This window comes from Mesoplodon densirostris, chromosome 1, assembly GCF_025265405.1.
Source record: "Mesoplodon densirostris isolate mMesDen1 chromosome 1, mMesDen1 primary haplotype, whole genome shotgun sequence".
NCBI lineage: Eukaryota > Metazoa > Chordata > Mammalia > Artiodactyla > Ziphiidae > Mesoplodon > Mesoplodon densirostris.
Genome location: NC_082661.1, coordinates 118,736,032 through 118,748,240, shown reverse-complemented (window position 1 = coordinate 118,748,240; position 12,209 = coordinate 118,736,032). Strand labels below are relative to the sequence as shown.

The 12,209-nt window shown below is 48.6% G+C and overlaps 1 protein-coding gene across 1 annotated transcript; it reads right to left on the bottom strand.

The window, feature by feature from the left end:
- Nucleotides 1-9,392: 9,392 nt before the first annotated feature.
- Nucleotides 9,393-11,667, bottom strand: FXYD4 (FXYD domain containing ion transport regulator 4). The gene is made up of 7 exons (XM_060090198.1): nt 11,628-11,667; nt 10,954-10,986; nt 10,808-10,831; nt 10,046-10,120; nt 9,903-9,939; nt 9,603-9,640; nt 9,393-9,412 (listed from the first exon to the last, which is right to left on the bottom strand). Exons 1-7 carry the CDS (start codon nt 11,665-11,667, stop codon nt 9,393-9,395), a joined length of 267 nt encoding a protein of 88 aa, XP_059946181.1.
- Nucleotides 11,668-12,209: the final 542 nt, after the last annotated feature.

Below are 12,209 nucleotides of genomic sequence, written 5' to 3'. Positions count from 1 at the left end.
AGAATAGAAGTCCCATCTTCCTATGACTTGTGTTCTGTTCATCAGCCATTTGTAATGTCCTGCTGTTCCCTTCCTTTATGCCGGGTGGCACCTGTTCATAGCTAGAGATTTTTAGTTTTGCGTGCTACATACATTGAGTCATTAGTCACAATTTTTATGTTTTTTTTTTTATATAAGATGTGCTGATTTAAACAGTCTTTCTTCCGTACTTAGGATTATTTCTGTAGCACACGCTGCTGGGTGAAACAAGTTCCAATTTCAGGTAGCTCTGCACACAGCGATCCATCATTTTAAACTTAACACATACACTAAAACCATCAAGACTTTAAAATGTGAATGAAGTTTATTAAAAAGAACTTTGATAGCAATTAACTTCCCCAGCTTTATTTTCCCACTTTAATAACTATACAATGTAGCCCAGTTATTCAAGTTTCACCAGTATTAATAGGATCTTTGTATGGTATCTTCATTTTAAGGCACTGGCCTCCTTCACAGAGAAGCTGCTGTGTTAGCCAAGCCTCTGATGGTTTTATAGGTAGATTGGAGAGTCTTAGGCCTTTCCTGGCTTTTTGGGGCTTCACAACCCCACCCTGCCATTCTTCCCGCCAGTGTTTTACAGACTCAGATGGCTGGAGATAGGGCAGCAGCATAACCCAGTAATGCCAGAGGCAGAACTGGGAAGGTCAACTGGGAAGACTGGATAGCATGAGAATTGGGGGGCAGGTGAGTTGTGCAGAGACCACGCATCTGTTCTAGGCTGTGTTCACAGTCTGCTCATCTCATGAGTGACAGTCCACTGTAGGGAAGCAAAGGCCATCTGGGTTGTGAGAAAGACCCAGAGAATCCCAGGCGGAAGACCTGGGAGTTCATGAAACCTGTGATGGCAAGGGCTAGGATGTGATTAAAAGACCAAGGCTTAATAGGGCAGTGAAGTTTCAAGGAGTGCATTTATTCCCCATAGATGTTTGCTAATTTTGAGGTTCAGATATGGAAGGAGTGGGCTCCAAGAACCTGGGGTGGGAAATTGGGAATGTGCTAGATGCCCTTAAATCCCACAGTGACTCAGTTTTCTGGGCCAGCAGCAGTAGCTAGGGTGCCTCTTATTAGAAGAAAGACTTATCCAGAGGCATCACCTGGGATATGTGGTTGATCAGATAATATCTGCTCTCAAAGTCTGCTCGAAGAATGAGCTGGCAAACTGCTGGTAAGCCAAATCCAGCCTGCCATATGATTTAGTATATAGTATAACTCATGAGCTAAGAATGGTTTCCAGTTGAATCAGTTTGATGGCAGGAAACCCCAATTAATTAGAATCTCTCCCAAAAGAATTCCATTCTTACTAGTAGACCTGTAGTACAAAATACTGCACTTAGTTTTTTAGTTTTAGCAAAAATTTGTGAAAACTTCAAATTTGCCTTGGCCTGCAGAATTTTTACTATTTCTGGCCCCTTATAGGAAATGACTGACTCCTGTTTCAGAAAACTAGTATCAGGACTGAGTGTGGCACAGAAGGAAACTGCAGGGCCTGATTAGTATGTATGAACAGGAGCCGTAGCATACAAGGGGATTTTGAGGATGCTGGGCCAGAGGGTTGAGTATAAAACGATTGATGTGGGGCATCTCTTGTGACTCCGTATATAAATTCTAAGCATTCTTGGAGCCCATCCTCATCTAGAGTTGACCCTTGAAGCTTGGAGACAATGGCCTATAGGAGGGAGAGATGCTGGGTATTGAGAAAGGGGGTTGGGGGACTCAGGTGGGCATGCTAGAGATGAGTATTTAAGGCCAGAAAAAAACACCAGCTAAAAGATGTTCTCCTGGAAGGATCCAAGGACATTGCACTAAATTTGATGAGGTGCACCAGCATTTTGAGATATTAATGGGAGCTCTTGGCCAGGGTTGGCAGTAGGAGAAAATAGGGATAAAAAGATTCCAGAAGAGCAGAGATGAGGTGGTGGCAATCGTCAGATGGTGAGGTAAGCATAATTGTCATGATGGGCAGCAAAACCCGAAAGGCAGGAGCCTTGACTCGGCCAGATCTGTGGTGAAGGCTGTCGGACTTCTGTGTGTCCAGGGGTCATACAGGCAGAGCTCTGAGGTCTGTTTTATTTCCAGAATAGAGCAAGGTCTCAGGCCCAGAGACCAGCAACTGGAGTGGAGGAAGGGCCTGACAGCATTGCAACAACTATGTAATAAAGATTCTATACATCTTCCCCTCTGTGGCCAAGGGTAGGAAATGACCCAAGTCTCATATGCTGTTGGATAGGGGGTCTGAGTTGATACTGATACCAGGGGATCCAAAGTGCCGTCATGGTCCTTCTGTTAAGATTGGGAGCATAGGAAGTCCAGGTGACATGGATTCCCAGGCCAAGTTCATTTCATTGTGGGTTAAACAGGTTTGCAGACCCCTTAGGTTATCTCCCTGAGTGAGTGGGAAGGGGTACCCTAGGCAGTTGACAGATATCCCACACTGGGTCCCTGGCTTGTGAAGAGTCATAATGGTAGGAAAGGCCAAGAGGAACCTCTCAGAAGGCATTCCCCATCCAAGACAGTGAACAAAGATTCTGTGATGTGTGTGCAACGTCTGGGGTTAGGGCCATGCTGAAACGCGTAAAAAAAGGCAAGCCTAGCCCTTTGCCTGCCTGTTCCCCAGAAAGAGCAGATGGATTCCAGCAGATGATAGCGAACGACCAGGAACTTAACCGCGTAGTTGCCCCAGTCACAGCTCAGTGCTTAATGTGGCGTGTTTGCCCAGAGAGATCAACAAGCCTCTGGAACTTGGGAAGCCCCTGACCTAGCGAATATGTTCTTTTCAAACAGAGTCAAGTCAAAGATTTTTTTAAAATGACCTTATAACATGGACATCAGAACACATTCCCTGTCTTTCTCCAAGTGTGTAGTAACTCCTGTTCTCTTACAATACAGTCTGGAGAGACATTGATCACCTTGCCATGATCCACTATATTGATGACATGCTCATTGGTCTTGGTGAGGAGGAAGCAGTGAGTACTTGGTATGCCTTAGGAAGACACCTACCTGTGTGCTAGGGGGTGGAAGAATTCAGGGCTCTGCCATATCAGGGATGTTTTCAGGGTCCAATGGTCTTGGGCAGGGATTGGCTAACTAGGGTCCATGGGCCAAATCTGGCCTGCTGCCTGTTTTTGTAAATAATGTTTTGTTGGTACACAGCCATGTGCATTCATTTTATTTTGTCTAGCCTGCTCTTGTGCTACACCAGCAGATAGATGAGTGAGTAGTTCATCAGAGACCATATGGCCCACAAAGCCTAGCAGACACTAACTCTCTTGAGCCTTTATAGGAAATGTTTGCTGACCTCTGGACCTGGGCAGCACTGGGACGTTTCCTCCAATGGAAAGGTCAAGATAACTGCATCACTAAGAAAGAGGCATAACTGTTGGTAGGACCTTTTGGATTTGGAGAAACCTTATTTTACACTTGAAAATAGTGCTTCTAGGGCCTCCCTGGTGGCGCAAGTGGTTGAGAGTCCGCCTGCCGATGCAGGGGATACGGGTTCGTGCCCCGGTCTGGGAGGATCCCATATGCCGCGGAGCGGCTGGGCCCGTGAGCCATGGCCGCTGAGCCTGCGCGTCCGGAGCCTGTGCTCCGCAACGGGGGAGGCCACAACAGTGAGAGGCCCGCATACCGCAAAAAAAAAAAAAATAAAAAAAATAAAAAAAAAAAAAAGAAAATAGTGCTTCTACCCAATTACCAGGTGACTAGAAGGCTGCCTGGATTCTGCAAGCTGCCCTGCCATCTGCTACAAAGGACAGAGTAGGCGCCATCATCCAGGTATCTGTGTTCTAAATGGTTTTGTGTGGTGTCTCTGATGTCTCACTACACAGTGGCAGCTCAGCCCCTGAGTGGTAGGAATCAACGCCACGTCCTCTGCAGCAGGGAGCCGTTTACTATTCAAAGCAGCTCCTGGAGCTACTGTGCTCACCCTGCACTGAGTGTTAGCAGTTGCATCAAGTCCTGAGGCTCTTTTATGGTATCTCAGTTTTGGTTTTAGTTTTTGTGTAAAAATTACTGGACATTTTGTTAGACTTGTTTCTAGGTATTTTATTATATTTTAAATGGTGTCTTTTAAATTTCTTTTGCTGAGAGTTTGTTCCTGGGACTAGAAATACAAGGATTAAAAAAAAACAAAACAAAACTGGATTTTTATATTGACCTTTGTGGTCTTGCTAAAATCCTTACATATGCTGATTTAAATGTAGATTTTTTGGATTTTCTACATACAAAGTCATGCCATTTGCAAATAATGACATTTTGATTAATTTCTTTCTAATCCTTATGTACTTTTTTCTTTGCCTTGTCGCAAAGAAAGGTAAGTTTATTTTTTATCATTAGGAAATGTGATGCTGAACATTTGGGGTCAGAGGGCATCTTATTGAAAGCTTTCAATAATATTTCTCCATTAAAATACTCACTGGTTTTTGGTTGCATATCCTTTATTTAGGAGATTTCCATTTACTTAAGGTTTAGTATAAATTTATTTTTTAATCGCTAGTAAATGTTGGATTTTATTTAATACTTTTTCCTTCTTGTGTGTCTTTATTCCTTTTATCTATCTTCCGATCACTCATTCTCTTCAGCTAAGTCTAATTGGTTGTTAAACATCCGTTATGTTTAAGAACTGATGAACTTTTAGTTGTAAAATTTTCTTAATTTTTTTTTACATAATATAGAAAAATTAATTTTTTCACAATTCTGGTGGCAAGAAGCCAAAATTAAGGTGCAGGCAAGGCCATTCTTCCTCTGAAGTCCCCGAGGAAGAATCCTTGCCTCTTCTAGTCTCGGTGGCTGCCGGCAGTCTTGATGTTCCTTGGCTTGCAGCTGCATTCTTCCCTCTCTGCCTGGGGTGGCACACGGCCTTCTCCCTGTGTCCAAATTGTCCTCCTTTTAGGGGGACACCTGTCATTGGATTAGGGTCCATCCTAATCCAATATGACCTCTTTTTTAAATGATTATATCTGCAAATATTCTATTTCCAAATAAGGTCACAGTCTCAAGTACTGGGGATTAGGAATTGAACATACCTTTTTGGAGGACACAATTTAACCAAAACCACGTAGGTTTAATTTTCTTCTGAAAATCTCCATATAGCTCATTCGTTGAACACATTACTCACAGTTTTTAAAGTCTGATCGTTCCAACATCTGCATTTCTGTGTTTATGTTGTCTCTCTGGCTCAAGTTTGTCTTTTATGCATGGATATTTTTGGTAGGGTACCGGATATTGTGTACTTAAGTTGTAGGCATAGGATGACTACAAGACGTGTTGTTATTATCTGTGAGGGGATTGGTGGAAGGAATGCAACCAGATTTCTTAAAATTACCCTGAGAACATGAGAAGCCTAAAATGACCAATATGCATTCGGTGGGAATCATAAAACAACAATCTGAAAACAAGTAAACCTGTGAGCCCAAACTCAGAAAATTTTGCAGGTGCCAATTTGAATTTACATTATTGTAGGGGTAGGAGACCATATCAAATAAATCAGTAAAATATAAGTAGTATGTGAATTAGGGCCGAGTACAAAGAGAAGCAGCAGTGAACAGTGATGAGAGGTCGCATGTTGGTGGTACAGCTATAGAGTGGCCCTGCCCGGAGGCCTCCTGAAAGGGCCTAAAGGAGGAAGGGAATTGGTGATGCAGGGATGCTGGGGAATTGGGACAATGTCCAGCAGAGGGAGGGAAGCGCAGTGCCCTGAGGTAAGGCTGCAGCCCAAGCTGTGCTCATTAATATAACACTGCCTGGGACAACTACTCAGCAAAACAAAGTAATGAACTATTGGTTCATGTAACAATCTGGAGCCCCAGAGAATTATAGAATACTCTGATTGTATAACAGACTTTTATCCTTGATTATTTCTGAGTGCTGGATTAGAATTTGGTTTATCTTCTAAGTGAGCTATCTCTGTAATGTTCCAGTTTTCTGTAATAAGCATGAAAGGTGCTTGCATTTGGAAAAAAAATTAGATTGTTTAAATACAACGTGGGGAGGGATACATCGTCCCCAAGAAGGTACAGTCCTTGGGGTCTCTCTCAGATAGTGATAAATACCAGAAAAGGCAGTATAGCCTAGTCGTTCAGAAACGGCTCAGGAGTAAGATGACCTGTAAGAACCTAGGTCCCTTCTTAGGCACAGTGGGCATAATATGAATCCACATCACATAGGCTGCTGGAAAAATCAACATGTGTGAAGTGTTTGTAACAGTGCCCATAAAGTACTAAGTGTTCAATTAAGTGGAAATTACCCTTTGCTTTCTCTGGTTCTTTCCTGGTCAGCCCCTCATCTAGGAGATGACAAGAGGCGGGAATTGAGACAAAGCCAGCCTCCCTACTCCCCCCCACCTCCCCTGTTCCCCAGGGAAGACAGGCCCAAGGAAGGGGTCTCTGAGGCACAGCAAGTAATTCCACACGGTAAATCCTGGGCAGAGGCTCCTCCTCCCGTCCTATGACTGACTACCTTTCCCACTCCCTACTCCTGGGAGGGGAGAGAGGAGAGCTTATTTCCCTTGGGAATCAGCAGCCCAACTCCAGGGCCCATGCGCCAGCCTCACAGGCTAACACCGACTCAATCCTGCATGCCTCTCTCCTGCCACCTTCCCATCACAGTCCGTGACTTTTCCCAACCATGATTAACCCAGGCTCCCAGATGTCCTCCATGAGCCCCTTGCCCCAGCCTTGGACAGGTAGAATCAGCCTAAACCACCAGGCAGGAGCCTGTACTGTAGAAAGCCAGGCTCACTGACTTGACAATGATGGAGCTGCACACGTTGGGGGTATGGGGGTCGTGGGGCCCTTCGGTTGCTTATGGGACATGAGGAAACTGGCGTTTGTTCAGGCGAAATTGGACAGGCTGTTTGGCAGGCTGAAAGCAGATCATGACTGTGTGTAACTGGTCTTCACAGCAAAGTGGAGCTGGGAAACCAAAACGTTAAGATGGATGTGGAATATTGCGTCCAGAAACCCCTCCTCCGGGGCTGGGCGCCCGGGTAGAATTGAGGCTGAATCTCGCGTCAAAGTGATTTAGGTTACCCTGGCAGCATGGGGTTTTCTTACTGATTGGATTTCAAACAGCAGAGCATCTCACCGTTTGTGATGGTAGGAACCTGAGTTTCTAAAAGAAAGCAGTTGTCGGTCACTCAGAAGGGGGCGTTCTGCCAAGATCGCTTCCGCGTCTGCCACTCTAGCCCCACGTAAAGCCACAGACTTTGCTTTCTTAGGCGGAGCTCATTTTTACATTCTCCAATGCAACCTATTCACACCAGCATCCTCCTGTGTCCAAGGAGGAGAGGGACATGCACCCCACTCCCCAGGACGAAAAGGCGGGGTCGGAAGCCGCATTTGGGCGGATGACGCTGCGGCGCGGCCGGGCTGCGCCGTCCCTTGGGCTGCGCGCGCCTGCGCTCCTGCCTTCTTCCTGCTCCCGCCGCGTGCGCGCAGATCCGGGTCCCTCGATTGATACCCAGCTCAGGATGGGGCAAAATTGTCCCTGCAGTGGCCGCACCTGTTTCCTCGTTGATCTCATCACCTACGTGCCAGTCACACCGGCGTTCTTCTGGTCCTCAAAAGGCAAGAAACCAGTGTTCCCTCTACCAGGAAAGATGTTTGCGCAGCTGGCCCCTCCCCCCATTCACCTTTGAGGATTCAGCTCAGATGTCACTTCTTGACCTGACCACATCACCCACTGCTGCCCATGCACCCCAGCCACTGCAGCACGCTTGTTTTACTTTCTTCATAGCATGCATCTGGTTCAGAATGCTGGGATCTTAAAGGCCTAAGAGGCCCCCCGTAGGTCCCTGCCACACTTCCCTCACCTACCTTGGACCGTGAGTGGCTGCAATTTCAGCCAGGTATCCTGAGTCCCACTCAGGTTCTTGGAGTTCCTGCTGTAGCTCTGGGCCAGCCTTGGAACTGTCCCCTCATCTTGCTTATGTGTCCTATTCAAGGGCCCTAAACAGGTCTATGATCCTCATTTTTATTTATTTATTTGTTTATTTATTTAGGCCACACTGGGTCTTAGTTGCAGCACACGAGATCTTTGTTGCGGCATGCGTGTGGGATATAGTTCCCCGACCAGGGATTGAACCCGGGCCCCCTGCATTGGGAGTGCAGAGTCTTACCCACTGGACCACCAGGGAAGTTCCTGTGATCCTCATTTTTAGATCTCAGGGCCTGGGAGGGCTGCAGACCAGGAAGTGGGGTCCTCAGCCTCTAGAATCCCTTGCGCTGGCCTCCTGACTACAGCCAACAAGTCTTGGATCCACTATACTTTCCAGAGGATCTAGTACCACCCTGGGAAATGGGTGGAAGGTTTGGAGCAGGGCACCATTAGAGAGCTGGCTTGAAGCAACACCAAGACAGGTGGCTGCCCCCTCAGCCCAGACCCAGACTGTGAGCCACTTCCTGGCAGGGACAGGGCAGACGTCTGCTGCCCCAGCCTGTCTCCACCCCGGAGTCTCTGCCAGTATGCCTCAGCTCCTCCCACCTTAGGATATGGAGGTTGGCAAGCGGGGTGAGGCTGCAGGATGAACAGGCTGCCCAGGTGGGAGAGCCATTTCCCCAGCCCCACCCTGTGCATGCTGGGGCTTTTCAAGTGAGGTATTCCAGGAATGGACTTTGGACATACTGAGACCCAGATTGGCATGGATGGGTTTTGGTTCTAAAATGCACTATGCAGGGCTTGCTGGGATGTTGCTTATAGTGGGGTCTCACGGGACATTACCTAGAGTGGGGGAAGGGTCCATGGGTTGGTCTGAGAATCTCATAGGGTTTTACTGGGGTGAGTTAGTGAAGAAATTGCTTCATTTCCTGGGCTGTGTGAGCACTCAGTGAGGTGGGGTCTTAGCAGAGGGCAAAATACTGGGGATCATTCTAGGTTACAGGGTGTCATGGGTATCTGGGTCATCGGGACTTATAAGGTCTCCAGCCAAGGTGTGGAAATTGTAAGGTTCTTTGATATAACGTTGAGGTGTCTTGCATCATGCATGGGTGAGGCAGGAGATCAATTATCAGGAGGTCCTCAAAGTGGGGGGCGTGCTGGGAATGGCTTCAGGACAGACATGTGGCCACCCTATGGGACCCCCCCCCCCCGACTGCTGAGGGGCCTGGACTTTCCTAAGCAAGATTTCCTTGTCCCTTTCCAGCCTGCCTGTCCCTAATCAGACCCACAGAAGCTCATGAGACCACAGGAGGGAGGAGAAAAGTTTAATTTAGAAATAAGCTCTGGGCAGCCTCCTGAGCATAAGGGAGCCTAAAGGCCCACCCTCGGAGAGAAATACCATCATGAAGGGTAAAGTCCCCCAATGGGGAGGAGACAGTATGGGAGCTGGTGCAGGAAGTGCTGTGAAGCCGGTCCTATGCTCAGCAGGTACTGGCAGAGCCTGTGGAGAGAATGGAGGTCAGGTCCTCACAAACTGGGTCACTCCACAGACACCCCCCCACCGCCCGCCTCAGGTGACCCCAAGGCAGGCTGGCTCAGGACAGTCTGCCTTACAGCATAACATTTATTAATTCTCAAATTATATGGCTATCCTGCCTGAGTGCCTGGAAGCCTCTTGAAGCCTGTCTCACCTGGAGTGATGAGTGGAACTGCCTTCTCGGGTAAGGAGCTGAGAAAGGAACACGTCAGATTAGCATCCTCAAGCTTTCTGTCCTTTTCCCCCACCAAGATTCCTGGTGCCACTTTACACAATATGAAGGGTCAAAGCTTTCCCTGATTTGGGGCCCTTCAGGGTTGATAATCTGTGAATGACAAATCCCACTGCAAGCCCAGGGACAGCCAGGGGGCTGTCCTCTTTCTCCAAATTGTAGGGCTTTACCACCAAATAGCTCTGTTCTGCTCAAGGTGCACACAACAGGGCCCTGTCTCACCTGTGCTTATGATCTTGCTTGCATTTGCATTTGCCACCTGTGAAGGAAGAGACAGCCAGTGCAAAGAGCCTGGGGAGCCTGAGCCACCACCTTCCCCACCCGCTCCCCACCCCCACCCCGGCCCCACCAGTCCCACTGCTCACTCAGGGCAAACAAGATTCCAGCGATGCACAGGAGCGCCGCACAGATCACCCCGCCCAGCTGCAGGCCTTCCCAGTCTAGGGGAGCATAGAGAGCGAGCTGGCACCAGCCTGGCTCCAGTCTAGTCGTTCAACAGATAGTCATGACCAACTGCTTGTACAGATGCACTTACATTCCAGGTAACAAGAAAGACAAGCCAGTAAATACATCATGTAATATCTGGTGGGAACAAGTGCTAGGAAGAAAAAACAAGCAGAAGAGCACAGAAAAAGAACGGGCTTTGAAGAATGATCCAGGAAGGCTTTTCTGAAAGGTGGCATTTGAGCTGAGACCTGGAGCACATGAGGGCTGTGCTGGGGGACAGTGCCAGGCAGAGGGAGAGGAAACCTGCTTGGGGCATTGTCGGGCGGCAAGGAGCTGGTCCTGGAGAAGGCAAGAGAGAGTGAGTTGAAGAAAGGAGATTAGCCAGGTGCCTCTAGCCCCTTTCCCCGGAAGTCTTCCTAAACATCCTGTGGGCACCTTACCTCCTTGCTGGAATGAAGTTCTCCCAAAGACCATGTTATGTGTCGGCCTGTCACTCTTTTAGTCAACGACGATGCTGGTTCTTTAATCCCCAGTCTTAGCCCCATCCTGCCCCTCCTTCCCCGTTCCCTCAAGCCCCTCTCTGTCTACACTGGGCTCCACATCACCCCTCGCCAACCTCTAGCAAAGAGGTCCAGGATAGGCAAGGGTAGGGGTGGGGGGCAAGGGATATCAGCTCTTACCATAGTAGAAGGGACTGTCTTTATCTGCAGGAAAGAAAACATAAAATAAATAAATAAATAAGGACCAGAGCCAGGAGGCAGGATGTGGGGTCTTAGAGGGAAGACGTGGAGGCAGGGCCAGCAGGGCAGTTTGGGGCCTTACTCACCAACCAGGTCATTGGCTTCCAGGACGGGCAGGCCTGGGTGAGAGAAGCAGAGGGACTGGCTGTTAATTCATGGCACTGGTCTCAAAATGAATCAGCAGCCAGGACCCCAGCCCAGAGGCGCAAGGACAGCCAGCTCCGTTGGGACTCTGGGGAGGTGGGATGGAGGGACCCTGAGGTCACCGGTTCCTTTCCTCACACCTTCCCCAGCCCCAAACAGACCTGGGATTTTGTCTCCTACTTCCTGGTCTTTGTGCTCCCCCACTCCAGCCCTCCATCCCCACCCCCCAGCCCTTCCAGCTATTTCTCAGGCTTCCTGCTATTCTTTCTCACACTCCAAATGGGATGGTGTGTTGGTATCTTTACACCCTCTCCTGAAAAGCTTCCTACACAGGTCCTGGCTAATGCTCTGCCTCCTAAAGAAGTAGGGAACGCTGTTCTCTTCACGCCAACAGATGGTTAGCTCCCAAAGTTCCATTAACCAGGGTAACTTTTGCAATAGCTACTTCCTACCTGTACCGTTACTTCCTTTATGTTTCTCTTTAAGTTGACAGTTTAAATGAAAACATGTTCATTCAACATCAGGCCCCCTTTGTGAGAAGCTGTCCTGGTTTTCACAGCCTTGGTGGGTGGGTGGGTGGGTGAGTGACAGCAGGGTCACCTCTGGGAGGACTCACCTGCCAGCAGGAGGAGAAGGCCCCGGACCACTCCCTCCATGACACAGCGGCAGGACTAGGCTGCAGGGGAAGGGGGCAGGCTGGGGTCAGACAGCCCCGACCGGCCCCAGGCTCACGGCACTTGGTGACACAAATCTCAAGGCTGCCCTTGCTTATTGGGTAGACTTGGAAAAGTTACTAATTTGTTTCCTTGTCTAGAGTTGATAATGGTAATGCCTTGTGGAGTTAAGTGCTTAGAGCAGTGCCTGCGCGTAGTAAGTGCCATATGAGGTTTTGTTAAAATCTGGTAATCAGATGCCTGACACACCATCAGGAGAGCAGGACTGCTGTTCTAACTCAGGCTTTGGTGCCTGCCTTCCTGACCCCCGGCTCAAAGGGCTAGGGTTGTCAGGCCTCAGGCTATCCAAAGGTCTGGGCCTGGGGCACTACCAGGCTGAATTCCAAGATAGCCTCCACCTAGGGCATGCCCAGGACTCCTCTGAGTGAACAGCTGGGCAGGGGAAGGGGAGGCGTTGGGGGCAGGTGCCAGGGACAGGTGCCAGGGACAGTCAAGAGCCTCCCACCTCAGCCCTGGCCAAGCCC

Bases quoted from the DNA above. Each gene is read 5' to 3' on its own strand.
- FXYD4 (XM_060090198.1), bottom strand. From the start codon at position 11,667: ATGGAGGGAGTGGTCCGGGGCCTTCTCCTCCTGCTGGCAG. The intron at 10,121-10,807 runs GTAAGAGCTGAT...ATGCTCCCCTAG, and splicing joins AGACAGTCCCTTCTACTATG to ACTGGGAAGGCCTGCAGCTG. The intron at 9,413-9,602 runs GTGAGACAGGCT...TTCTCTCCACAG, and splicing joins AGTTCCACTCATCACTCCAG to GCTCTGCCAGTACCTGCTGA.